The sequence below is a fragment of the Nycticebus coucang genome, chromosome 11 (genome assembly GCF_027406575.1).
Source record: "Nycticebus coucang isolate mNycCou1 chromosome 11, mNycCou1.pri, whole genome shotgun sequence".
Lineage (NCBI taxonomy): Eukaryota > Metazoa > Chordata > Mammalia > Primates > Lorisidae > Nycticebus > Nycticebus coucang.
Window position 1 is genome coordinate 109,667,078 of NC_069790.1, and position 23,638 is coordinate 109,690,715.

At 44.5% G+C, this 23,638-nt stretch overlaps 1 protein-coding gene across 1 annotated transcript in view; it reads right to left on the reverse strand.

Annotated features, from left to right (window-relative positions):
* ATP6V0A4 (ATPase H+ transporting V0 subunit a4) overlaps positions 1-23,638 on the reverse strand; it is a 56,929-nt gene that overhangs the window by 28,151 nt on the left and 5,140 nt on the right. Inside the window, exons 5-14 of the mRNA XM_053553793.1 lie at positions 19,469-19,594; positions 18,971-19,065; positions 17,314-17,440; positions 13,661-13,743; positions 12,894-12,987; positions 10,269-10,481; positions 7,952-8,102; positions 6,670-6,809; positions 5,029-5,186; positions 902-995 (exon numbers count right to left, since the gene is read on the reverse strand). Of these exons, the coding sequence (XP_053409768.1) occupies positions 902-995; positions 5,029-5,186; positions 6,670-6,809; positions 7,952-8,102; positions 10,269-10,481; positions 12,894-12,987; positions 13,661-13,743; positions 17,314-17,440; positions 18,971-19,065; positions 19,469-19,594 (1,281 nt within the window). The remainder of the gene's footprint in view (positions 1-901; positions 996-5,028; positions 5,187-6,669; positions 6,810-7,951; positions 8,103-10,268; positions 10,482-12,893; positions 12,988-13,660; positions 13,744-17,313; positions 17,441-18,970; positions 19,066-19,468; positions 19,595-23,638) is intronic.

Below are 23,638 nucleotides of genomic sequence, written 5' to 3' on the forward strand. Positions count from 1 at the left end.
TCATTCAGAGCACAAGGCTGCCACCTGGTGGCGGTATGCACTGGGCCATCACGGTGCACAGCTTTACACAAACAGGTACGTGCACCTCCTCGAAACCCCTTTACATAAAAGGCTGCGAGGAAGCACTACTTTTGTTTTGCTCGAATTTTGTGCAAATCTAGTTGACTGAGATAGAGAAAACAAATAAATAAAAGGAAGCACATACCTTAAAAAAAAAAAGCTTGTGTCAATTCTATGTAAAATTAAGCAAAAACAAAAGCAAATCCAGGCTTGTTTTTAGGAAAAGGGGAGCCATTACCCACTGTGAGAAAATGTCAGAGTAGGGAACTTGACTGGGATGCTGCATCCAATATGCACACTTTCCTTTCAAAGAGACAATCATTAACCAGCAGGCGTGTAAGGAATGGAGAAAGGGGCAAGTGTTTGGAGAACTGTGTAGAAAATGACCCCGGAACTAGGGAGAAGGTTTGGGTAGAACATTTACTTGAATCTGGCTCTGTGTGTCACTAAAATCTCCAGTACAAGTTATTCTGTCTCAATAGAAGTTTGCTGCTTTGACGAGTTCTGGCACTTCCTTCTCTATCAGGACATTTCAACAAGAGATAATAAATATTTAACTTAAGAAGACATTATGGAAAAGTAAGTATCCAATGTACTCAATGCTAATATGAAGCCAGTGGATGATCTAATACATGCCCATGTAAGAGAAAAACTCAATTTCAATTCAAGTTGGAGGGAGGGGGTTTGGTGTGCTCCCACTTTTAAAGGGCAAACGGAAGGATATACGACACACCTCTTGGGTGTGGGACACAACTACCTAACAAATGCAAACGTTGTGACCTAATTGTTTATACCCTCACGTTAATAATAAATAATAATAATAAAAAGAAGATATTATTACCGGATCAATCCCAAATGGATACGGATTTCCAGAATACACTCCCGGCATGGCTGGGTCCAACTGTAAAAATGAATTCGTCTCCATTACGTGAGTACTTCGGAAGAAGAAAGGAGGGGGGAAAAATAAAATAATGATCAATCAGAGGCAGAAAAAATACTATAGCATTATCAGTCATCAACCTTCCAACCACAGCCCAACTGTTGGTGCAACTCATGAATTCCATTTATCCAACTGCTCCTTGCTATTGAGTATCTGCTATGTGCCTAAGATTGTCATAGGTGCTGAAGCTACGGAAATTACCATCTGACTCCCAAGGAGTTCACAGTCCAAGTTTCCAAAGAGCTCTCAGCCCTGTGGGGTATAGTGAAGAGAAAAGGTGGAGAGTGGGGCCGGGGAGCACACAGAAACCTGGCCCGGGACAGGCCAGGGCAGACTCCCCAGGGAACACTGGGCTGCTCCTAAAGGATGAATGGGCTTTTACATATAGACTTCGATCTCCGTGAAACATAACCTTAAACAATTGCAGTTCCATTGACTGTCTTTAAATCTGGGACCCATTTTCACCCAGAAGCATGAATGTCAAGGGAAAAAATTTCTTACTCTTAAGAAGGTAAGAACATTAGGAATTAATTTTTTTTTAAGAGCCTGCATCTGGGCAGGGCATGGGGGTTCATACCTGTAATCTTAGCACTCAGGGAGGCCAAGGTGGGAGGATCCCCCCTTGAGGCCAGGAGTTTGAGGTTGCTGAGGCCATGGCACTCTAACCTGGGGCAACAGAGGGAGACTCTGTCTCAAGAAGAATTTGGAGAACATCTCCGTAAGTATCACGAGAATGGAAAAGCATGTATCCCACATACTTAATACTAATATGAAACTAGTAGATGAACAACTACCACCTACAAATAGAGAAAAATAGTTAAATTCAAGACGTGGGGGAGAGGGAGGGGAGGGGTTCTGGTAAGCTCTCACCTAATGGGTATAATGTAAGGGTATAGGCACACCTCCTGCGTGAAGGGCCCAACTATGACTTGGACTCTACCTAACAAAAGCCTAATCATATGAACCCTTATATCAGGGGAAATAAATAAATAAATAAATAAATAAAGCTCGCATCTATGGGAAGACTCAGGGAACGAGTACTTGAAGTGATGAAGACCAGAGAGCTGACAATTGTGGCAGGCTGCCCAAAGAGATATTCCCCCTCTCTGCAAGAAGGTGCTGAGGGGCTCTGGTAGCCACTGATGGGGGTCGGGAAGCCTGGGCCCAGGCCCACAAACCACGATGGGAACAGCGTCCCTGACTTGCTATTTCAGACACAGACCCCTGTCCAGTGCCTCAGTGCAAACTGCTGGGTGTCCTTAGCAGGGAGGCGCCTGTGTGTTCACAGAGACAAAGGCACCCCGACGGGAGGGAACCGGCCTAGCACCCACCGCTAAGCCCCAGTATTTCCTGCTGAACACAAACAACTTCACAGAACACCAACCTCAGACAAGGCCACCTTGTGTCTATGACAAACCAAGATAGAACAAGATCATCCCAGTCATACCCTAATCTAGGCAAAAAGATGGACCCGGAGCAACCAGACCCTCTGAACTCAGGCAACTCCTCCAAGCCCTTTTGAATATCCATGCATGGGTGACCAGGGTCATGTTTCGGTGGTCTTTGGCCGAGGGGCTCTGTCACTTGTCAGGGAAGTAGGCCCAAGCCCCAGGCTGTGGCTATGACTGAAACCAGCTTGCTGTGGACTGTAGCTCTGAGGGTGATGTAATGTTCCTCTGCCTCACTGATAAGGAAGTTCTGCTTTCTGTACTGACACCTGGGCACGTGGCTAAGTGTCTCCCAGGCCCAGGCTCCAGCATCACTGAGTTGGGGGAGAGGTCATTTGTATGTGCATGAGAGAACAACTTTCCTATCCCTGTCTGGGAGCAGGAACAGCCAGTTAACTCAGGCCTTTCACAGTCACACTCAGGGGGAAATGAAATTTCATGTTGGTAGTTTGCTAAAATTATGCACATATAACATGTTTCAAAGCTCATCTCTATGAGTGTAATCTAAAAAGCAAAACTAAAGTAATTTCTTTTTAAATTTACGAAAGTTTTGTTCTTCTAGGAATCTCATTAGGATACTAATTGCAAAGTAAAAAAAAAAAGAAAAAGAACCACAAATATAGCCATCTGTATGTAATTCTGGAAAACATTTTTTCCTTAATTTTCTATATATGCTTATTTTTCTACTACAGGGAACTTAGGCTGAGCAGAGAAACCTTAGAATGCATTAGAACCTCCACGACCCACTGGAAAAATTGCTGCAGTCCCTCAGACCTGGCCTGTGCCCCACACCAACATCAAGCTCTTAAAATGCCCTCAGGAAAGTTCCCAGTTTTAACTGTTAGGGACGCTTGGATTATATCTTTTCTAACTGCAAAATCCTTGGATGAGACTGTTTATGGTCTCCCTCATTTATGTTTACTGTAGGTTTTGATGAGCAAGTTAAAACCTTGGGATTTCCATCAATAGAGATTCTAGAATCCTACCAGCTTAGGAGCTGAAAGATGGAAGGTAGATTGAAAACATGTTTACATCTCTCAGCCTGCACCATCTTTCAGTCTTCCCTTCGCAAACACATCTTCTGGATGTATTTCAGTTGGAAGTTCCAGAATGAGGCAGAGCAAATGTAAGCTGGACTCAGAGAGGCTAGGCAGAAAAACGTCAGAATGTCACCTATGATTTGTAGCTTTTACAAATTAGCTCTGAAATGACTGTGGGTGTCTCAGGTCATGTGATGCACACAGCCTAAGATTCCCCCAAATCACAAGGTCATCAAAATTTCTTTGTTTGCCTCAAAGTTTCTTCTCCTCCAGGTCCCTCAGCTCTCCCTACCTGTCTCTCAAATTCTAAAATTGTTCACCCTCCCCATAAAAGTCCTCTTTCCTAAAAGGTTGTGTTCCATTCCGATGACTGTCTGTCTCATTAACTGCATAAAATAAATGTGGGATGCAAATGGGAGGTGTGGACGATGGGGATTCAGGGGGCTTCCAAGTCACTCTGTTCTGTGACCCCTATATGTCCTTGCCAGCTGCTCCCTATATCCCCACACACGGTCACTCTGTCAGCCACAGGGCAAATACAGGGAGCCAGCCTTGGGGAACTAACCCTCTTCTCTGCATTTTTGTTTTGTTTTGTGGGTTTTGTTTGTTTATTTGTCTCGCTTTGTTCCCCCAGGCTAGCATGCAGTGACATCATCATAGCTCACTGCACACTCAGACTCCTGGCCTCAAGCAATCCTCTTGCCTCAGTCTTCTGAGTAGACAGGACTATGGGTGTTCCCACCACACCCAGCTGCTAATAATTTTTCTGTATTTTGAGGATACAGGGTCTTGCTATGTTCAGGGTGGTCCTAGCCTCAAGCCATCCTCCTGCATTGGCCTCCCAAAGTCCTGGGATTATAGGCATGAGCCCCCCCCCCCACACACACACACACACACACACAGCCACTGCTTTTTAGTGCTGAAATCAGGTTCCCTGAGCAGCTACAGGAAATACACTTCTGGAGAGTCTGGAGCCTTGAATCCTGGAAACCAAGACTCTACACAGCCCAACATCTGCATCAGCCTTTTGTCAAGCAAAGCTTTCTGCCCTAAATGCTTAGCTGCATAATAGCACTCTACCTCAGATCCCTGCTGAAAGTCTATTTCAGAGCCGCCCTCTTCTCCAGGAAGGCCTGCTTCTGTGATTCCCTCCGTAAGACCCAGTTGATACCTGCTCTACCACCTTTTTTCTCCATATTGCCTGGTATGTGGTATGTATGCCATACTACATATTTAATTGAGCTGAATTTTTTAAGAGGTAAGGTCTTGCTATGTTGCCCAGGCTGTACTCAGCCTTGGCCTCCTATGGTGTGTGCCACCATACCAGCTAGCCAATAGAGCTGAAATCTTAAAAAGTATTTCTGTGCATCACAGCTACCAGCACAGTGTTTAGAGAAGTGGCACAAGGTCTTTAGTTCAGCAGGTAAATCTAAATGATTTGTTGAGTTTGCAGGTGCACCCTGAGCCCAGCCACCATGAAAACAGTCCCCAAGGCCATCAGGATGGCCGGAGAGTGAGCCATCTCTGTCTGCACACTTACTTCCACGTGCCATTTCTGAACATGGGCTGTACACTCCAGGAAGAACCAAAGATGTTCAGAGACTTGGAGAAGCAGTCATTGTAGATCAGGCCCGTGTAGATGGAGAAGACGCCCATGAGGAGGATCAGGTAGCGCCCATGGAAGAAGGTGTTCCAGATCTGGCCACAGGGACACAGAGAGGACAACTGTCAGTCGGCTGTATGACCAGAGCAGACTCAAGAATCCAGATAGGAAGAGCGCACACACCATGACTTCTGTTTCAAACTTACACGGGAGCCTGGAAAGACCTACCCAGACTGGAATTTGTTATTGTGGAAACAAAAACATTCAAGCCTCACGCTCCTTCATCCAGCCTGGGCTAGAAAACGAACGACATGCAAGCGGAAGCCTCACGTGACTGTTGCGTTTATGACGGATCGGATAATGCTCACTTTGGGTCTTGTCGTTATCAGGGTGAGTCTCTGACTACGTCTGCTGAGAAGAGCTTTCTGGTTACACCGGAAGCTGCATATCATCACCCCAAGAGCTACTCAAGCATAACTCTGAGACTTTCAAAGCCTGTCGTGGAAAACTACATCTGTGAAGCTGGTCATGGAGAACTATATCTGTCATAGGTTGATTTTGCCCACTAACCTTGACATCACTGAACTAACATCTAATTAAGTTAACCTTTAATAAAAGATCACTGGTAGTCTTGAGATCAGAACACGGCTAAAGCATGCTTCCACACTGTAAAATGTATCATTGTAAACATAAACTGGTTAATTTCAGTCAACTAATAAACTTTGAACAAATGCAGACTCTTGGGTTTGGGTTTGGGTTATCTCTCAACCTTCTCCATGCTCCGAGAAGGGACCTCGTGGGAGGTGGAACTTCAAATGTAAGAGGGAGGGTTTGTCACTGTTTCACAAGAACACTGGTCCCAGGCTTGTTCCACAAATAATATGTACTATTTGAGCCAATTTTTGGAAGTCACGTATTTGCATATAAGCACAAAAATATTTGAAAAGATGTCCAAAAATATTGATTCTTCTCTACATGGTTAGATTGTTGTATTTTTTTTTTATTTTGTACAATGAGTATGTGTTGCTTTTATAATAAGAAAGAATAAAAAAAAAATGTTAGAAAAGGGGGGTGGGGGGCAGTGTGATGGCTCACACCTATAATCCTAGCACTCTGGGAGGCTGAGGCAGGTGGATTGCCTGAGCTCAGGAGTTCGAGGCCAGCCTGAGTCAGAGTGAGACCAGTCTCCAAAAATGGCCACCATTGTGGGCGGCGCCTATAGTCCCAGCTACTTAGGAGGCTGAGGCAAGAGGATCGCTTGTGCCCAAGAGTTTGAGGTCACTATGAGCTATGATGCCATGGTATTGTACCAAGGATGACAAAGTGAGACTCTGTCTCAAAAAAAAGATAAGGGGGTGGAAATCAATGCCTTTTCAAGGCTGACAAAAAACAAAAATGCTAAAAGGAAATACAGCAAACCACCTTTTGGCCAAGAGTTTTATGTTAAATTTTGGCTTTCTTTTACTTTCCTTTTTTCCTTATTTTTCACAAAAGCCTGTTATTTGTACGGTGAAAACCACATACAGACTTTAACATCCTACCTCAAAGTAACGAGGCGAGACAGAGGGTGGCACCCACCTCATTGTCTGACTTCTGGGAGAGGAGATGTCTCTCACTGAGAACCATCCACAGGGCTGCCAGAAACATCACAATCCCGTGGCCGCAGTCTCCAAACATCACAGCAAACAGGAAGGGGAAGGTGATGATGGTGTAGGGAGCTGTGGAGGTGACACCGTCGCAGCTTGAGGCCACCACAGACCTGCGGTGTGTCTCCTTGACACGAGCTCGGCTCCCACACACGAGCGCACCAGGGAGCTGGCATTCTCATTCCCCACTCCACAGACGTGCTGAGTTTAGAACAGTTAAGTGACTTGCCCCAAATTACATGGTCTGATGGGATTTAAAAGTGGTTTTCTGCCTCAGTGTGCTTTCTTTTCTTTTCTTTCTTTCTTTTTTTTTGAGAGACAGAGTCTCATTTTGTCGCCCTCAGTAGAGTGCTGTGGTGTCACAGCTCACAGCAACCACCAGCTCTTGGGCCTACTCTTGCATTAGCCTCCCAAGTAGCTGGGACTACAGGCACCAGCCAAATGCCTAGCTATTTTTTGGTTGCAGTTTGGTCAGGGCCAGGTTCAAACTTGCCACACTCGGTATATGGGGCTGGCGCCTCCTCGCTGAGCCACAGGTGCCGCCCTCTACGTGTTTTCTATACTCCTTCCACCACCACCTTTTGCCTGTTTCCCTCCCATTGACGTGCACCACACCGTACCAGCAGTTTACCTGCAGGGACCCTCAACCAACAAGGCTCCTGCATTACAGGTGACAAGTTAGACTGGACTCAGGCAGGAGCAGAGCAGCACACACTGCTTGGCCAGAGGGTATTGGGTCTACCCCTTTCTTTCATTAACCAGGTACCAAGATCCAGTCTTCTGACTCCCAGGCAGAACCCACCATGAAGATGCTAAGTGCTGACCCTCTCTGAATCAGTGAGGTAAACAAGAACTGACTTCAGGCCAGGTGCAGGGGCTCACACCTGTGATCCCACCATGTTGACAGGCCAGGAATTCAAAACCAGCCTGGGCAACATAGCCAGACCCGGTCTCTTTTTATTAGGGAAATTAGAAAAAAAGAACTGACTTCAGTTGCCCCGTGAGATAGTAGTTTAAGGGAAAACAGGTAAAGATGAAGAAAACGCTCTCACTACTTGGCATTTATAGAAGACAGCACAGGAGATCAGGAAACCAAGGAAGACTATAGCAATGTCACAGCTTTAACAAATTCACCTCCCAGGTCACCTCAGGGAAAAACATCTTCCCCAGTTTTCACTTTGAAGCTGCCCGTGGTGCGACACGTCTGATCTTACCTGGGTTTATCTCCCGGTAACTGCCTACGCCATAGGCATCCACAATATTCTGGAAGCCTGCTGTGAACTTGTTGGTCCTGTTAAATGTGGGAGGGGCTGTTTTAGACTGGACTGTGGTCAGGATGGGGACCATAGAAGAGCCACTCAGTTCCTGCAAAGAGAACATGTGACACAAATGTAGGGAAGAGCTGAAGGCGGGGTGGTGGCAAATGTCGCAGTCCCTGCTCCTGCTGTCACTCGCTGGGTGGATATGGGACACTCTCTTGACCTTTCTGAGACTGGTGACCTCATGGTGAAGAGTTAATTCCTTCCAATACTTGTCCACTCCATCTCACAGGAGAGCTGACGAGAGTCATTCCTGGGTCTCTGGCAATTTCCACCCTCCTGCTCCTGCAAATGCCTTCCTGGTGCCTCAGTTCTAGGCCCCGAGGCTTCCCTTTCTCTCCACTTTCTCTGTCAAGAGCACATCTGCTTTCCTAATTCATTCCTGTCTTCCAAGCAGAGCTGACTCTTTCCCTAATGTTGATGTTTTTTCTCCTAATTGCCAGCTTAGGCTTTCAAGCTCCAGTGTCTCACCAACACCACAAAATGCAGGAGCCTAAACCTGAATTCATCAACTTCCCCGAAAGCCAGGTTTCCGCCACCACCGGACCTTCCCGCCCTTTAGTGGAGCCTGCACTCCCCCAGGGATTTGTCACCCAACAAAAGCCCTGGATTCTCCCTCTCAACCCTGTTCTTCCTGTTCCTACAGACATGACTTCATGGTTCTCAGCCTCACTCTCCTGGGGCCTCCAGGAGGCCCTCTGCCCCGTCCCCAGCTTCTCAGCCTTCTCACTGACCACACTTCCTCCAGTGCAGCCTGCCCTGCCCGGTCTGGGGAAATGCTCTTTCCAAGTGTTCCATTTAGTAGCTTTTGAACCATGATGTGGGGACACAGGAGTGTAGGGGACTAAGAGGAACACGTTGTGCATTCAAATCCTGCCTCCTGGCTGAAAAACTGTAGCCAAGTCATTTCTGTGCTCCGTGCCCCGATCTCCTCCTCTGCACTAAGGGGATAGGTAGCTCCTACCTCCTAGTCTGTTCCCACCTCAAGGCTGTTAACTTTGGATCCCTCAGCCTGAAGTCTCCTCCTCCTGCCCCACCCAATCTAACATGGCATCAGTGCTACTTGTCTAGCAACAGACAGAATGAGTTCCCTGCTGTCACCAGACATGCCACCCAGCTAGCAGGGGAGGCTTCTCACCCAGCTCATTTCCCCGTCAGTGGGATCAGATGCCACCACCCACACAGTCCTCAACCTAATGGGTTTCACCATCCTGCTACTCTGTGAAATTGTTCAAAGAAACTGATCATATTCTTCTGCAGGAACAAAAAGTCACCTCCCCCCACTCCCCATTACTATAAAGCTTGCCTCCAGCAGGCCCTGCTGACTCTCTTTGCTCCCATGTGCAGGTTCCGAGCACACCCTGTGTGGCCCCGCATGGCATGTGTGGCCCTCCTCCCCTGGGCTATGAGTTCCGTGACTAATAAGCAGCTGTCTCATCTGTCCAGCTGGCATAGTGTGTCCTGCCCTGTACTATTTAGGGGGATCCCTCCTTCAGCAATGGGGTGAATAAGGGATCAGGACAAGCCCCCATTCCCTACCCTATCCCTCAGCACCCCATCTGATTTCCTGCCCACAATCGTCCCTGCCTGAAATCACATTAGTCTTGGACATGCGTCCAGGTCCCTTTCCAGAAAGGCAGCTCTGGTAGCACCCGAGATCCATTCCTGGTGCTTAGTGACTGGCTGTCTAAGAGGTGATGGAGAGAGCTGAGGGAGTCACATCAGCCACACAGAGCTCAGCACGTCGGTCGCTGGAACACGGCAAGAATCTTCGCGCTTAGGCCATTATCATAGGCTTGGTTCTGTGTCTCTCTCACTAGACTGTGACCTCCATGAGATCACAGATGATATTTTCGGGCTAGCAGAGTGAGTGGCACATTAATGTTCAATGCGTACTCATTAAAGATCAAAGACATGGGGCGGCGCCTGTGGCTCAAGGAGTAGGGCGCCGGTCCCATATGCCGGAGGTAGTGGGTTCAAACCCAGCCCCGGCCAAAAACCAAAAAAAAAACAAAAAATAAAAAAAAAGACCAAAGACATGTTGAGTGTTTATCAAACACTGGAAAAACAGTTTCTTTTATGCCCACCACTGGCTTAAGAGATGGAGACAATCCTACCATCAAGTCACTCGCAAAGTTCACATGACAGAGGAGGCGACGCCCTCTCCCTGGCCAGATTCATCTGTCACCACCCCGGTGCTCCTGCCACATACCATGCCTTGCTCCAAGGCCTTCTTGATGCGGCCAGCATCGGCCAGCGGGAACCAGATCTCGGCGATGACACACTGCTGGGTGACGTCGATGTTGCACATGTTCAGAATGTGGTAAACGGCCTTCATCTTCTGCACCTTGATGACCCAGGAGTGCCAGCTGGCAGCTGCTTCCTGCAGCAGGCATTGGCGGTGAGACTCCGTCTGCGTTATGACCTAGGCCCCAAAATAGCACACAGAAACACAAGGACTGTCACACACACAGGCATTTGATGATGCCACGAAGATGGAGGCCCCGGCCACAGCAGCTTCCCCGGCTCCCGGCTGCCACTCCCGGCTGCCCTCAGCCTGCAGCTCTCACCTAGCCCCCAACTCTCAGAAGCAGTTTATCTCCCCTACCAGAGGCTAAAACCTTTAGGCAAAGATTGTATCTTTCTTTTCTTCTAAATTCCTCATAGCTCTATTTATGGGTTGAATTGTGTCCTCAAAAAAGATGTGTTGAAGTCCTAACCGCCCCCCACAGGCCAGTGAACATGGCCTTATTTGGAAAGAGGGTCTTTGCAGATACAATCAAGTTGAGGCTATAATGGATTGGGGGAGCCCTTATGAGAAATTTGGACAGTGAGGTGCACGAGGAAGACCACCACATGGCTAGGGAGGCAGAGGAGGGAAGGACATGTCTACAAGTCAGGGAACACCCAGCTCGGAAAAGGTGGGGAGGATTCCCCCCCCCTTTGTCTTCAGAGGGAGTGCAGCTCTGCCAACACTGTGATCACATCACCCAGCCTCAGAACCACAAGGGAAATTCATTCACATAATTTGTTACAGCAGTCCTAAGAAATTAATACATTTGCCAAATGATTTACATTACATTAATCATTAATGTACATTAATCTCCCCAATCAATGACAATGAGTTGATGAGTGATGTGGCCCACATGGAATTGACTTAATGGAATTAGTTTTTAGGTTTTGATGATACAATAACCATGTATGTAGTAACCACACCTGTGGCTACCGTAATGCATTATAAGAGACATATTGTGGCTGTAAGGTTTAATGACAGCCATAAGGCCCACCCACTCCAGTGACTTACAAGCCTGACACTACATGTCACTTAACAGCCTGCTGCAACATGGCCTATTGATCTCCAGCCCCAGGTTAGGAATTTCCTAACCCTAAGTTAGGGAGACAAGGCTACGTCAGCTCAGATGCAAATCTCAGAAACTTTAAAACAAAGCTTACCCTTACAAGAATATCTTAAAACTCCCTTAATGAAAGAAACACATGGTAACAGATCTGAACTGAGTACGGGTATAAAAAGGGAAAGAATCCTCTTGAAAATGGTCTCTTGAAAATGACCCTCCTGGTCAGTTGGTCACCTGACTCCTGACTATATGTGGCCCAAGTCACCAGCCTGCTCCTGTCACATGGTATCTGTCTTGTAAGAGCACTGTGCAAATAAACAGCCTGAGCCTCGGCCGGGATCTAAGACTTATCTTCGTTAAGGGATGAAGACCCCGCTGGGGAAGCTGCTCAATTTCACCGCTTGAAGCCCCCCCAAATATAAGTGCCCCCCCCAAGTTATACCAACTGTGAGTATGAGTTTAAAGGCATTTCTTTTCCATCCTCTATGAAATTTCCATAAAATCTAGCATGGAGGATCTGGGAAAAGGACCTCAAGGGTAATTTGTTTAAGGAAACACAGTCTTCCTAACAAATGACAAAGAAGGAATAGGAGGATTAAAGAAACTAAACACAGATTTTCTGGGAAGGTAAAACCATATGCTAGCCTAAGAGTTTTGACACATACACATACACACAACCCTAATTTCCACACACATAGTTGAGGTTATAAAACTGTGCTGACTTATACAATAGCCAAATGCAGCTACTAAAATTTAAATTTAGTTAAAATTAAATAAAAATTCAGTTCTTTGGTGGCACTAGGCATGTTTCAAGCACTGAACTGCCGCTCGAGGCTGCCACGTTGGACATTCTGTCACAACAGAAAGTTCTTATTGGATCTCTCTGAGAAGTTGCGATGGACGGAGGCCCAGCTCATTTCAGTGATCACTCTCATAGCTGCTGTGCTTGAAGAAAGTGTCCTGACTGTGCAAGTGTTGAGTGTCGCCCTGGATGGGGACAGATTTTACAATGAAAATGAAGATGTTCACAGGGTGAAACTACACTCACTATGTTTTTACAGAATTAATCATTCGGCTTAAACAACCAGGCAATTCACTGAGAAAAGAACTGGTCGAACTGGTTGTTCAACTAAATTGGCTGGTTAGTTGTGTCATAGATTTGGTCTGGTCCAAAGCTGCCTATAAAAGGGATCTTTTATCAGATGGGGGAGGCGCCTGGAGGCTGACTAGCACTGTGGTCAATTCAAAAGCATTCCTGACCTGCAGAATCATCATTTTTAACTTATCGAACGGTTTTCTAATTGTGAAATCTTCCATAGCGACAGTCAGAAGGGTGTAGCAAACATGCCAGTCGGCCTCCCAGAGAAGGCCCCGGGGAACAGGACTGAAATGGAAACAGCCCATGTGCCGCCCCCATCAGATCACCTGCCTGAACCCCCCACTTACGGTGATTAGATCACCTGCCTGAACCCCTCACTTACGGTGATTAGATCTTCCAGCCGCATGTTGACACCAGCCAGCATCTCCCTGCGCTCTGCCGCAGGCTCTGGGCAAGGGTATATGGTGGCTCGAAACCTGTGTTTGAGACATTCCAAAGGACACAATGGGTTATTGCTGCAAAGCACCCTGCACCCCCATTTCTGCTAAGCGTCATTTGGTGACTTTGGTTAGACCCTTTCCTAGAATAACTGCCTCTTTGGCAATCAGAAAATGGTCCTAGTGACAGAGATTCCCAGATTGTCTCTAGCTTGCTAATGCTATGAAGCCGCAGTTCTGTTAGTGAATGAGCGTTATCCAAGCTGTAACTCCTGTGAGCTGTTAGGTAAATAGACGTCAGGCCTGACCCGCCTCTTCTTCCTCCCAGAAACTACTAATATCCTCTATGGTGAGTAATTTCTGCTTCTAAGGGGCTGCATAGACCATGACTCTGTAAAACCAGGCACTTAGCCATGCAGTTTATCTACTCCTTAGCAGCAGAAGAGGAATGAAGGGATAAATTGCAATCACTAACACGGCTACTTCTAGTGACTTTTAATTGGGTTTATTCAAGTTCTCTGTCATATTCTCACTACTATTATAAATGACTTGCATTTTAACAACATCGTATCAAAGCATGATGTGGGAAAGTTATCCTAAACCCTAACCAATCTTAAAGAAGCCCCAAACACGTGTATTTTATATGACATGTCTTTTTTACCTAATTCTGACCCAAATCACTGATGAAAGGGCCATGAACTATCCTTCTTACCCATCACAGATCTTCTTGATTTTCTTCCTGAGCTGCTCGCCTTGATAAAATATGATGAATATATTCTTCTTAATTTCTTCTTTCTGAAAACCAGAACAGATTTTTTTTAAAAAGTGTGTGTGTGCGGAGGGGTTCTTTCTGGTTAAAACGTAACAGAGAGAAATGTAAAGTCCTATTTTTAGTCTTACCAAATTTAGAAATTCAAAATTGGAAAACTTAAACTCTCGCCTGTTCATCTAAGTTCACAGTTCATAGTTGGTACAAGGCTGTGAGCATCTCAGAGGCTGAGGAAGCCCTGGGGTCACAGCCTCAGTATTCCCTGCACTGGTTGGCCCATGGCTGGACTTTGTATTCAGTACTAAGCCCTACACTTTAGAGAGGTGATAATAAATAGGAAAACATCTAGAAGAGGATATGGTAAAGCTTAAAATGAAAACAGCTGACAGGTAAGCTGGCCAACCACAGTTAATCCACACAACGATACCGACGTTTCAGGCATGAGTGGGTGTTTGATGCTTCACAAAGGTAATAAAGCCAGGGCTTAATTTTTGACTCACACATTTGCAGGTAGACTCACAGTCTACCTATTAAAATGATGTTTAAACTGAATGTTTCAAGTTGAACAATTCATCAGAAAGGAAGAGTATATTCCACAAACATGTTTGAAAATGTCCACCTTCTACTGTTTAGAAAGAAATGTGAACCCGAACAATGCATTCTTTCGCATTAAGGGATAAAGGTAAAATTATAAAACCCACTGTATTCACATACCATTCAGGGCACTAGATGAGAAAAGTCACTGAAAAATCATTTGTCAGGACTCATCAGGTACGATAAAAATGTTCACATCTCTTAAGCCAGTAATGTTACAATATTTTCTTTGAATTTGGTTATCATGGAAGTAATTCAAGAGAAAATAAAAAGCCACATGTATAAAGATGCTCATCATAGTGTCTATTTTCTGGAGAAATGTTGGAAATAAAGTATCCAACACAGATAATGTCACATCAACTCAGTGGAAAGATCAGGCATCTGTTAAAACAATATCAAAATGAATCTTTCCTTTGGAAGCTACTCCTGGGAACAAGGTAGGCGTGGGATATTTTTATTATTATTTTAATATTGAATGAATTAACTTCTTATTGAAGATAGGGGTAGGATTTTTCAAAGCTTTTGCTTTCAGGGGTGTGCAACCTGTGGCCTACATGCTAATTTTATGAAGACGTTTTTTGCTATGCATGATCTCAGATATCACAAAAATTATGCACAACACTTTTTTCTGATCATCACTTTTGTTAATGTTTGTGTTTTTAATGTGTGGCCCAAGACAACTCTTCTTCTTTCAATGACTAGAAGAAAATAAACAAGGTTGGACACCCCTGCTTACATTATCTCCAAAGGCTCCTTCACCCATGGAGCCCACCCCAGTCCTTTCTGAATCTCTTAGGTTTTCCTGTCTCCTGATCCACTAGAAACAGGAATCTGCTCTGAAGTCAGGACATCCATGTGGTGACCTTCAATGCTAATGCTCATCTTTTTCCAGATACTTCCTCTATACTCTATCCACCACCATGACCCTGACGGGTCAAAACACGACCATGAAAAGTGATGACTCAATGTCAAATTTTAAAATAATCTTTACCAAAGATTCATGGTAACATGGGAGGGAAACCTCATATTATCTAAAATAATGAGCAGAAAAAATCATTTGCACATGTACTGTAATCACATGAAATTATACTCGTCTGTGGCTATAGAGAAAAAAATGGTATAAAAGGAAAAATAAAGATATTTGGGTGATGGGGTTTTGTGTTTTTCAATAAGCTTTCTTCTTTAAATTTCATTTAATTATGAAGAATTTATTTGCCAAATAAAACTTAAAATTTATTTTTTGCTTCTCTCTAGTGTGCAAAAATTATAGGTTCTCAGAAACAAGCCTAGTTTCTTGTGATTGAAGAATAAGTGTATTTGAGCACTAACTGAAGGGGTAACAAAGCAACATCCTGTGGAATTAATAGCACTAGAAGTGTGGCCCTCAGGTAAGAGTCCCCATTGAAATCCTTGTCTGAAGAGTGTGGTCTGTTGGCAACTGTATCATCAGCATCAGATGGGAGTTGTAAGAATTACAGAATCTCGCGCCCCATCCCATACCCACTGAATCAGGTTTTGCATTTTAACAAGATCCCTGGGTGATTCCTGTGCTCCTGTGCATACTGAAGCTTGAGAAGTGGACCTAAATCAGCTTAGTTCTCTATAACTAAGACAGCTGCCGCCTAGTATGTGGTCATACAGCTAAGTTTCTAGAAACAAGTATAGCTAAGTTTCTTGGAGAAATGAACCAATGAGGAAGTATTAACAAGAATCAGTTCACGGTGGGGCAAAGTGACTCATGGATATAATACTGGCACTCTGAGAGGCCAAGGCAGGTGGACTACTTGATTACTACAGTGGAGTTCATGAGACCAGGCTGCGCAAGAGTGAGACCCTATCTCTACTAAAAATAGAAAAACTAGCCAGGCATAGCAGTGCACACCTCTAGTTTCCGCTATTCAGGAATCTGAGGCATGAGGGTTACTTAAGCCCAAAGAATTTGAGGTTGCTGTGAGCTATGATGATGCCACATTCTACTGAGGGTGACAGAGTGAGATTCTGTCTCAAAAAAAAAAAAAGTTTTTTTTTTTTTTGAGACAGAGTCTCACTATGTCGCTCTTGGTAGAAAGCCCTGGTTGTCACAGCTCACAGCAACCTCAAACTCTCGGGCTTATGTGATTCTCTTGCCTCAGGCTCCCAAGTAGCTGGGACTACAGGTGCCTGCCACAATGCCTGCCTAATTTTTGTTACAGTTGTCATTGTTTAGCTGGCCCAGGCCGGGTTTGAACCTGCCACCCTTGGGATATGTGGCTGGCACCATAACCACTGTGCTATGGGCACCAAGCCAGTTCATAGATTTTTAAAAAGGAAAAGGATGGATGCGGTTGAAACACATTCTTCTTTGTAAAGTATCATAAGAATGGAAAAACAAGTATTCGATGTACTCAATACTAATATAAAGCCAGTAGGCCGGGTGTGTTGGCTCACACCTATAATCCTTGCACCAAGTCAGATGGATTGCCTGAGCTCAGGAGTTAGAGACCAGCCTGAGCAAGAGTGAGACCTCGTCTCTAAAAATAGCCGGGCGTTGTAACGGCGGGCACCTGTAGTCCCAGCTACTTGGGAGGCTGAGGTAAGAGAATCGCTTAAGCCCAAGAGTTTGATGTTGCTGTGAGCTACAACACCGTAGCAGTATAGCAGTCCACCAACAGCAGGTGACAAAGTGAGTCTCTGTCTCAAAAAAAAAGTTGTTGGGGGAGAAGAAGGGAGAGTTAATGTTCGCTCACCCACGGGCACAAGGAAGGGTCTATGGCACACCTCCTGGGTGCAGGACACAACTACAACAGGGACTTCACCTAACAAATCTAAACATTGTAACCTGTTCATTTGTACCCTCATATTAATCTGAAATTTGAAAAAAAAAAAAAAGGAAAGCAAAGAAGAGATAAATAATAGAAATAGATAGTGGCTTCATCAAACCTAAGACACCATGAGAGGGAAGCTCTTCTGGTGAGGGCTATGGGAAATTTCAGAGGGAGTTTTCTGCAGCCTGAGATTCCCACCGTGACAGGATCCTCCAGGGGTGTGTCCATCTCACTGAACTTCAAGTAGATGTTTCCCCGGCAAACTCGCCACAACAGCCTCTCAAAGGAAGCCATCCTCTCCCTGTTTATTACACCGGTCGTGAACCTGCACAGTCAGGAGAGAAGACATGGCTGAGGCACAGGGACTGGGACGCAGAAAGAAGGCCCCAGGGCATGTGAAGATGGGTTGGGAAGTGAAGGACCATTCACTCTGGGAGCAGGACAGATCCCAACACAGCTCCATCTGCAGGGGTCCCACCCCGACTTGCCCCAGGTGTCTCTGACCTTCTGTTTCCTTTGATACTGTGAAGTGTCCTTAATCATCCCAGTGCTATGTATTCACTATCACAATTAAAAATATGACAGACCGTTCATTACAGCATTGTAGCTAATGGGAGCAAACATTCAACAATGGTCTCTCTGCATTTAAAAAAAAATTTAATATACTAAGAAGGAAACAAATACATTGATGTCTATGCATCTCTATTTTTTTCCATTATCCAGGTAATTGCTGACTCAAACTTTTCATATAGGCCTCAAAGTGCTGACTCATTAGACAATTGCTGATTCGAACTTTTCAGCTTCAAAGTGGTGACTTTCATTGGTTTATTACTTCTTAAATGTACACTGATTCTGTATTACCTTCTGATCAAATAATTTCAATCAAAGCTGGGCTCAGTGGCTCATGCCTATAATCCTAGCACTCTGGGAGATGGAGGCAAGAGGATCCCTTGAGCTCAGAAGTTCAAGACCAGCCTGAGCAAAAGCAAGACCCCTGTCTGTATTAAAAATAGAAAAATTAGCCAGGCACTGTGGCAGGTGCCTGTAGTCTCAGCAACTCAGGACACTGAGGCAGGAAGATGGTTTGAGCCCAGGAGTTTAAGGTTGCAGTGCGCTAGGCTACCATAGCACTCTAGCCCAGGCAACGTGACTCTGACTCAAAACTATACATATTTATTTTCAATCAACATTTTTTTCTTTTCCTTTCAAATTCAATGCCTACACCCTCAAACAGCAAGTCCTCAAATACCCATTGAATAAAAAATTACAAATCCCAAACTCACAGTTTTCAGAAATGCTGCTTCAAAATTCATCTATTTCCTTTAGACACGAAATGAAATCACACCATTTTGAATCGACACATATTTTCATGTATATAAAAACCATATAACTGCTTGTTGGGGATGACTTGATTGCAAAACTATCCCATTTCTAATTATACTTACAAATGCAAACTCCAAATGCATTTTATTACCAAAATAGTAGTTTAAAGATAAGCAAAAAATATATATCCCCATAGCATTATCCCAAGGCCAGAGAAGAGGCATGGAAACCCTTATAACAATCATCTCTATGTCTCTCCATGTGGAAGCAAAGTAAACATCGCACTCTTCGGGCTCCAGAATTCAGCATCAGTGCTACCTAACAAGATGGTAACACCACCTTCAATTCCACCAGACTAATAAGGTTACACTTGGGTTTATTCTTCTGTAGACACCTCTATTCCTGGGGAACAGTGACCATTTGGGTGGTTATTTGTTCATTCTTCATTCACTCACTCAGGGAAAAAATCTACCGTGGTACCAGCTAAGAGAACCATCTACACATAACTCACAGGACACCAAGCCATACTCACCCCAGCTTCCCAGTCATGTAAGCAGGCACCGTTCTCAACTCCAGGAGACCAGAAGTATCCTCAATGAAGAAATCATCAGCTAAATTGGTTTCCGTCTGAAAGTCAAAGCACCACTATTTTAGTCTGGTTTCAGTGCAGCTTAATTCCCCAGAGTTAACATAATTCAGAAAGCACAACGTTCCTTGCTGAGCAAAACCGTTTCCCACTCTCTTGCTATGACAATGTGAAATCTGCTCAAACTAACTGTTCTGCTGTGTCCTGACTTCTTCTGTCTGGGACATTTTGAGCACATGTTTTTGAATGAGCACCATCATATTTTTGCTTTCAGTTCAACCAGCACCACAGTTATTCCACCCAAAATGCTCTCTCCTCCCTCACCAAGGGGCTAGCCATCGAACACGAAGTGATTTATTCAGATTCCAAACCAGCCCTTTTTTGAAATGAAAATTTGAGGTTCTGAGGAAAGAACCCATCGGTAAATAATCTTCAAATAATGACCTCAAAGAAGTCCTGGGTTTTCTTCAGGAGGTATTTGAGTTCGGTCAGTTCTAGGAAGCTTTTTTTCAAAGCCTGCTGGTTCTGGTTGGCTTCCTGTAACTCTCCTTCCAGTTTCTCTAGAACAGTCTGTTCAGGAAGGAAAAAGAAGGTTAGCCAGATAGAAGGGCAAAAAGTGCTATGACATTCCTAATATACATTAACTGCAACAGGTGTCTAAAAAGGTTTTCAGTGCAACATATTACAACTTGAAGCTGAATGGCTTGTTCAGGAATAGACAACACCTTGGAGGGACCCCAGCTGGGCCCTGCACACGCTGGCTGGAGTCCTGGAATTGATGCAGAGGACTGGGGACTCCTCTCGGGCAGTGTAAGGCAGCTTCATGGGAAATCAAAGCGTTGAGGCAAATCCCTTCCCAACCTTCCCATTTAACATTTAAAACACTGAAAAGGGAAGATAGTAAATTACACATTGAGAATTCCTTCTGCCCCAAACACATTTCAATGATGGATAAAATTAAAACCCTCCAAACTGTCATCAGTTCCAAACTGCTGGACAGCCAGGGACAACCAGGTGAAAAAAGGCTACACAGAAGAGCTTGAGCACAGGACACAGGCAGGGGATCAAACAACAAAGCAATCTACGTTTCACAGGGAGCACCCACAGAGAACCAGGCTCATTCGGAAATAAACAGTAAGAAAGATCACCATCAAAATCAACAGTCAGAACACAGAATCATGTTGGGGGAAATTATTTTCACAGAGTATTCTCTGTTTTTTTTTTTTTTTTTTTTTTTTTTTTTGTAGAAACAGAGTCTCACTTTATGGCCCTCGGTAGTGTGCCGTGGCCTCACACAGCTCACAGCAACCTCCAACTCCTGGGCTTAAGCGATTCTCTTGCCCGCCTCCCAAGTAGCTGTGACTACAGGCGCCTGCCACAACGCCCGGCTATTTTTTTTTTTGGTTGCAGTTTGGCCGGGGCCGGGTTTGAACCCGCCACCCTCGGTGTATGGGGCCGGCGCCTTACCGACTGAGCCACAGGCGCTGCCCTTTCACAGAGTATTCTCAACAAGGTTTTAAAAGTTTTTTTAAAGAATGTTTAGAGAGATAAAGGCATTGCTTCTAAAAAGAAATACAGGAACTATTAAACAAACATGTCCCAAGATAAAATAACAGGTAGATATAAAGAGAGAAATATTGCCAAAAGGTGGAAACAGCCTAAATGCCCACCAACCCAGGAATGGATTAACAAGCTGTGGTATATGTATACCATGGAATACTATTCAGCCATTAAAAAAAATGGAGACTTCACATCCTTCGTATTAACCTGGATGGACGTGGAAGACATTATTCTTAGTAAAGCATCACAAGAATGGAGAAGCATGAATCCTATGTACTCAATTTTGATATGAGGACAATTAATGACATGGTGAGGATAGGGGAAAGGAAGAGCAGAGAGAGGGAAGGAGGGAGGGGGGTGGGGCCTTGGTGTGTGCCACACCTTTTGGGGGGTAAGACACGATTGTAAGAGGGTCTTTACCTAACAAATGCAATCAGTATAACCTGGTTTCTTGTACCCTCAATGAATCCCCAACAATAAATTTTTAAAAAAGAGAAATATTTAGAAATCTTTTATTATTTTTTTATTAAATCATAACTTTGTACATTGATGCATTTATGGGGTTCAGGGTACTGCTTCAATATACAATGTGAAATGCTTACATTGAACTAAGTAACACATCCATCACAATGATACTCATTTCTTTCTTTTTTTTTTTAATTTTTTTCTTTTTCTTTTTTTTTTTTGAGACAGTCTCACTATACCACCCTGGGTAGAGTGCTGTGGTGTCACAGTTCACAGCAACCTCCAACTCTTGGGCTTAAGTGATTTTCTTGTCTTAGCCTCCCAAGTAGCTTGGACTACAGGCACCCGCCACAATGCCCAGCTATTTTTAGGTTATAGCCGTCACTGTTGTTTGGCAGGCCTGGGCTTGGCACGAACCCCCCAGCTCCCATGTACGTGGCTGGCACCCTAGCCACTTGAGCTATAGGCCCCAAGCCCTATACTCACTTCTCAATAGTTTTGAAATGTACCATTGCATATAGAAATCTTAAAAATGTAAAATAGAGCTATTGAAATTCAAAACCTAATAGATGAGATCAACTCTATACTGGCCAGAATTTGGGAATGCAATAGTGAGATTGAAGAAATAATTTAAAAATATTGCTGGTGCCGTGGCTCATGCCTGTAATATTAGCACTCTGGGAGGCTGAGGCAGGTGGATTTTCTGAGCTCAGGAGTTGGAGACCAGCCCGAGCAAGAACAACATCCTGTCTCTACAAAATAGAAAAACTAGCCAGGCACTGTGGCAGATGCCTGTAGTCCCAGCTACTAGGGTGGCTGAGGCAAGAGGATTGCTTGAACCCAGGAGTTTGGGGTTGCTGAGAGGTATGATGAAGTCACAGTACTGTGATCTACCAAGGGTGACATACTAAAACTCTGTCTCTAGGGCGGCGCCTGTGGCTCAAGGAGTAGGGCGCCAGTCCCATATGCCAGAGGTGGCAGGTTCAAACCTAGCCCCGGCCAAAAACAAAAACAAAAAAATAAAAAAATAAAAATAAATAAATAAAACTCTGTCTCAAAAAAAAAAAAAAAGGTGGCGCCTGTGGTTCAGTCGGTAGGGCGCCGGCCCCATATACCGAGGGTGGCGGGTTCGGGCCTGGCCCCGGCTGAACTGCAACCAAAAAATAGCTGGGCGTTGTGGCGGGCGCCTGTAGTCCCAGCTACTTGGGAGGCTGAGGCAGGAGAATCGCCTAAGCCCAGGAGTTGGAGGTTGCTGTGAGCTGTGTGAGGCCACGGCACTCTACCAAGGGCCATAAAGTGAGACTCTGTCTCTACAAAAAAAAAAAAAAAACATTCAAATGTCCACCAAAACAAGACAATGAATAAAATGTGTTATATTCAATAAAAAGAACACTACATAGCAGTGGAAATGAATGAATTTGATAACCATGAAATAATATGGAACCCTAAAAAATAAAATGATGAAAGGCAGGAAAGGAAAGAAAGGAACAAAGCAAATGGCAACCCAAAAAGCCAGCAAATCAGCAATCGCAATAAATGTAAATGGATTAAGGTCTCCTATGAAAAAAGAGACTATGGGGTGGCGCCTGTGGCTCAGTGAGTAAGGCACCGGCCCCATATACCAAGAGTGGTGGGTTCAAACCCAGTCCCGGCCAAACTGCAACAAAAAAATAGCTGGGCATTATAGCAGGTGCCTGTAGTCCCAGCTACTCAGGAGGCTGAGGCAAGAGAATCGCCTATGCCCAAGAGCTTGAGGTTGCTGTGAGCTGTACTCTACCGAGGGTGACAAAGTAAGAAATCTGTCTCTAAAAAAAAAAAAGAAAAAAGAGATTATCATGTTAAATATTTTTTATTCCATCTAAGAGTCATCCTTACCAAAAACATAAAAAAAATTAAAAGAAGATCCATTCAAACACTAGCTCTGCCCCTCAACAAGCTTATTAATGTCAGACAAAATCAAGTATTTTAAAGCTAGAATGGTGAAACCTGAAATGTGTGTGCCTTGGCGTAGTCAGAGAAGATTTTATAACATCCAGAAGTGGGCATTCTATACCAAAAATAGAAAAAAAAACAGCTGGGCATGGTGGGAGGCTACTTGGGAGGCTGAGGCAAGAGGATTGCTTGAGCCCAAGAGTTTGAGGTTGCTGTGAGCTATGATGCCACAGTACTCTAGCCTGAAGCAACAGAGTGACACTCTGTCTGAAAAAAAAAAATCAGAATATAAAGGTGCCTGAGACCATGAAGCTTGGAAATTGTTGAATTAGAGATAAATTATAAAATGTGATATTGATCACATTTACATCATTTATTACATTGAAACTTGACAACAACGAAAATCTTGAGAAATGAGAACTTATCTGCTGTGGCAGAGTCAGAGAAGAGTGTGCAGAAGAGATGGGAATTAAAGGGAATCTGGAGGCAGGGTTAGACTAGAAAAATGTGGTGGTGTAGTGACTTCATTAGTCACTGCCTTGCTAAAAAGAAAGAAAGAAAAATGTGGTGGTGTAGTGACTTCATTAGTCACTGCCTTGCTAAAAAGAAAGAAAGAAAAATGTGGTGGTGCACTGGAAAAGCCCTCCAGGCCAGGGA